A 4,534-nucleotide genomic window follows, 5' to 3' on the forward strand; every position below is an offset into this window, starting at 1 on the left:
TTTCTATAAAGAGCTTGTAACAGGCACACCCCCACTGGAAAGAGATGACCCACTGTTTCTGGGCCACTATGACAGGCCCAGCTGGTTAAAAAAAAGCTAATAAAAAAAAAAAAAAAAAAAAAAAGAAATGAAATCAAGGCCTCTGCTGTGGCAAGGCATTTGCAATCAGCTGGCTGTCAGCAATGCCTTCACTCTAAGACTCTCTAACAGCATGATAACAATTGCTAGGGCTAGATTAAAGGAGCTCCAAAATGCCATTTATGTGCTTACATTCAGTCGGTCAAAGAGGTCATCCTCAGGCTGCTTATTCTCCATGAACAGCTGAAGATTCTTAAAAACCTACAGGAAAGAAGGGGGAAAGGGATGGAGGACTCTTAATAAGGAGACTGGGTGGTTGGCAATGGGATATGAAAGCTTTTACTTCCAGGTTACCAGTTCAAATCCAGCCCAGCTTCATAGTGCTTGAAACCCACCATCTTTAAAAAGCTGTATGGTGAGCCAGGTGAAAAGAGTTGTCCCATTCCTAATAGACACTTGTCTGCACATTAAGGCAATGCCAGAGCTTGTTTAACGCTTCACTCCCTGGCACCAGAAATCAAGGACTGACTGGCCTCTGAAGTGAACTCCCCCCCAAACACAAGCAACTAGGTTACTTACCAAGTATGTCTGATATCCAAAAGTATACCCCTGACCATTCTCCCAACAAACAAACAGAGTTGCCAGCACAGGCCCAAATAAGAGATGTTAGCAGCCTAGGCCATCCAGAAGCGACCACGCTCCCTTTGCCCTACTAAATATTTCACACAACTGCACCACCATTTGTAAATTCCCTTGATTATGCCAAGACTGTGAATGGACTGTATCCTAGGTGGCCTGGAAACTTCAACGTCCAGACTTTTTAAATCACAACACGTTCTCATAAGATACTGAATATACAAAGATTTCTGGGGTTTTTTTAATAAGCAGTTCCCTACTGGAAACTCTGGAGAAGATGCACCAAGAGGAACAATTATTTTAAACAATTAAAAACATTTTTTTCTTCTTTTAAATAACGATTCATTTATATAGTGGCCACAGTTTTATAAAGGTCAACATGTAGTGCTCTTTTTCATTAAATTTACCACAGTACTGCATACCCTGTATTTTATGCACTGTGCTAAGTGTATACCTTGTGGGCCAGATTCTAAACTCAGCTACACCCACATAAATACAGAGTAACTTCCTGGACTTTTTAACCCCCTCCATTTGGATTACATAGACACCGATTTATTTTTGGATTCATTCACACAATTTGGGGAATAGAACAGATGAACTGAAAAGAAACAAACAAACTTTGCCTCAAAGAAGACGACCTCAGGCAGCATGCAAGAACCTTACATACTGGTTATTAGGGAGTGGACCTGCTCGCCATAGTATCCAAGATCAGGATGTAGCCTAGTAGAAGAACATATTCAGATGCAAATGCAAATGAAAGCAAGGGCCCATACAATATTCAGACGTCACCCGAGGACTGCCTCTTAAGGCGTAACTGTGTATTTACTGTTATACCAGTAGCTGTATAGTTCTGTATTGACCTCTTATAATATTGGGGAAAGTTTGTCTTTTGGGGGTGTAGATATGGAAAACAGCTCTAAGAAGTCTACCTTCAGAGCACCTGACAAAAAGCCAAGGCTGATGACTAGCAGCACGTCCATATAACGACTCTAAAACAGTCATTTCTAGTCATGACGGGAGCATATAACCACAATGGCTGAGAGCTCAAGGTGGAGAGAGCGTAGGAAAAAGAAGAAAGCTGTTTAAATCCTTCATATTTGGTCCATATCAGAACAAGGCAGGTACCATCCTTACCCCTTTAAAAAGCATTTCACAAGAAAGGCAGGAAATAAACTACTTGTTTTCTGCTTACATTTGGCTAATATCTATGGAAACATTTGGTTTCTACCAGCTAACTCCTCTTTTTTCTGTAGTACAGTGTGGAGGGGAACGATTGCAGATATCTTACCCTCTTCTCAACTGGGACTTTGTTGTAGTATCGGATGGAGTCTTTTCCGAGGAAATCAAACTCAACCACGTATTCCTGACCATCCAACTCTGGATGCAACTTAATATGTTCTACTCGGAGAGAACAGCAGCCCACAGTGTCAGCTGTCTCCCCTTCTTCCTTTTCATTACCAGCTCTCAGGGCAAGCTACAAATTGAGTAAGAAAGAAAAGATTGTTAGCATTTCAAACTGCTCTGGTATTTATGGACTGTGGGGACCCCAAGACATACTGGCCTTGGGGTCAGGGCATTCTCCATTTGGTTTAAAAATCCTAGCTTTTAGTGCAGTAGTGCATTACTCTCAGAACAGGAGGTGAAAACAGAGGTTCACAGAAGCTTAAAAGTAACTCAGAAGGAGGGTTTCGAAAGTCAGATTGCTGAAAGAGATTTATAAACAGCTGTAGGCAAAATGAAATGCAATTGGATTTACATGCCTGGGGGAGAAGAAAAATTAAGATGCAACAGGGTGGATGAAAGGTGGGGTGTGTGTTTTTCTAAATAAATAACTTAGTTTATGCTAAATAAATTTTTCTTTTAAAAAGTAAATCTGTTTAAAGTTCAATAAAAAAAGATGATGATTACGATGACTGCAGCCTAAAATTTTAACTATAATTTCTTAAAATTATTTAAATGTAAATAATATGAAATAAAATGTGAAATTCACTTTAACTTTTTGCATTTAAAAAGTTACCTAAACTCGAATGAATCATTCACGATTTGGTACTCTAATAAAAAGTAAGGGTTAAATATCCACAAACATACGCCAAGCTGTAATAGTTTAATAAAAATGTATTCTCCTGGAAAGAAAAAGATATACCCACTTTGGTAAAAAAGGCTATGTCTGGCTGCAAAACAATAAGCCTTTCTTTATAAACACACAAATATAAAAATCAATAATTTAAATCAAGATCTCCTGCTTTAAATCAATCCACCTTGATCAGCATGGATACTTATCTGGTCACAGAACCCACACAGAGCTGGGCTGTCACTATAGGTTTCAAATACTACAATGGCATAAATAATATAGTTCTTCTGTAGCTTCTCTCTCTCTCTATGTGTGTATATACATATACATACATATATACATACACACACAGAGAAGCTCTATATATCTGTATCGATAGTGGGGCAAGAGCAACTAGCATAGTTTGGGTCGTGATCACGGAGTCCATAGGTGCCAATAAAAAGCAGAGCTTTCCAAATAGAATTAGAAACAGCTGGAAACAGAAGAGCCATATACCTACATGCACAGTTCCCACTGATCTAACTGGGGAATTCTGGAATTAACCAAATGGTGCATTTTGTCTGAACAGAACAATGCTGCCAAAAATAGCCAGGTTCAGTCTGGCAGTTTCCAGTTATTGGGGAAGAAGCAGAGGGTAGAATGCCCCGCTAAACACCCCATGCACTTGAAAAGCTGGGGTCCCAATACAATAATGAACAACTTCTCTCAAGGCCCTTTCAACTCCTCTTCTTTGTAGAGGATGCAAATGTTTTAGTCAGGGGATGATTTAGAGCTCTGGCACAGGTGCCCAACCGTCTGCATTTTTATACCTAGCAAGACAGAAGATGACTGACAGACTGCTACTCACTTTATCTATGAAGTACAATGCCACAGCCCTCTGTCGTACTTTCATTTCTTTGGACTTCCAATCTTCTCGATATTGATTCCGGATCTTATCCACACACTTCTTCAACCTCCGAGCTGTCTCATACTTCTGCCAGTCCTTCTCACCCTGTGGAGACAGACATAGCCAAGTCAACCTGAGAAAGTGAGCAGTAAGAGCAAGGAGCTTGATCTTAAATCCTGCTCAACCCTGAATGCAACTGATAGTCTGTCATTTAGAAAAGCCCTAGGATTTCACTACTTATAGCCCTACTCCAGACTACATTCACAGGCAGCTGCAGATAATTCAGTTAGTCATATTAAATGCCAGCAAACAGGTAACTATAGAAGACAAATGAGTCAGGTACTTAGTCTTCCATCTTTCTAAATGTAAAATAGTGTCTCCCTATTCTATTAAGATGACTTAATTACTTGCAACTTCCATTCTCACAAGCAGGCACCCTCACAACAAAGACATCAAAACAGTAGACAGTGAACGTTAAACAACATGCAGAATATCTGTGTGATGACATAATTAGAAATTGGGAATTTGTTCTTTGGAACAAGGTCCCCACACATGCGGAACAAGCCTCTTATTTTCACTCCCTGAAGTCAGCCCAGTGAGATCATGGGCGTCTTAAAAGAAAGCAATTTTCCTGGTCCAGAACTTCCAAAATATAAGCTTACTTAAACAGAAATCTAATTAGGTTTTAAAGGATTTTGTCATACATGTTTTACAGGATGCATGTGCATACACAGCAAGTCTTTTCAAAGCACTTCCATTCTGCAGGTAAGTAACATGGCCTTAGGGGTGTGTAAAGCTGGCAATATTCAATTTAGATTCAGTCCGAGGTGAAGGACAGCGATTCGATGTTGCTGATTCTGAAG

General features: G+C 39.8%; 1 protein-coding gene across 1 annotated transcript in view; it reads right to left on the minus strand.

Annotated features, from left to right (window-relative positions):
• Window positions 1-4,534, minus strand: part of TOP1 (topoisomerase (DNA) I) — a 46,163-nt gene that overhangs the window by 8,301 nt on the left and 33,328 nt on the right. Inside the window, exons 12-14 of the mRNA XM_019539652.1 lie at window positions 3,633-3,776; window positions 2,003-2,188; window positions 271-339 (exon numbers count right to left, since the gene is read on the minus strand). Coding sequence (XP_019395197.1) covers window positions 271-339; window positions 2,003-2,188; window positions 3,633-3,776 — 399 coding nt within the window. The remainder of the gene's footprint in view (window positions 1-270; window positions 340-2,002; window positions 2,189-3,632; window positions 3,777-4,534) is intronic.

This window comes from Crocodylus porosus, unplaced genomic scaffold (assembly GCF_001723895.1).
Source record: "Crocodylus porosus isolate Cpor-Errol unplaced genomic scaffold, CroPor_comp1, whole genome shotgun sequence".
NCBI classification, from domain to species: domain Eukaryota; kingdom Metazoa; phylum Chordata; order Crocodylia; family Crocodylidae; genus Crocodylus; species Crocodylus porosus.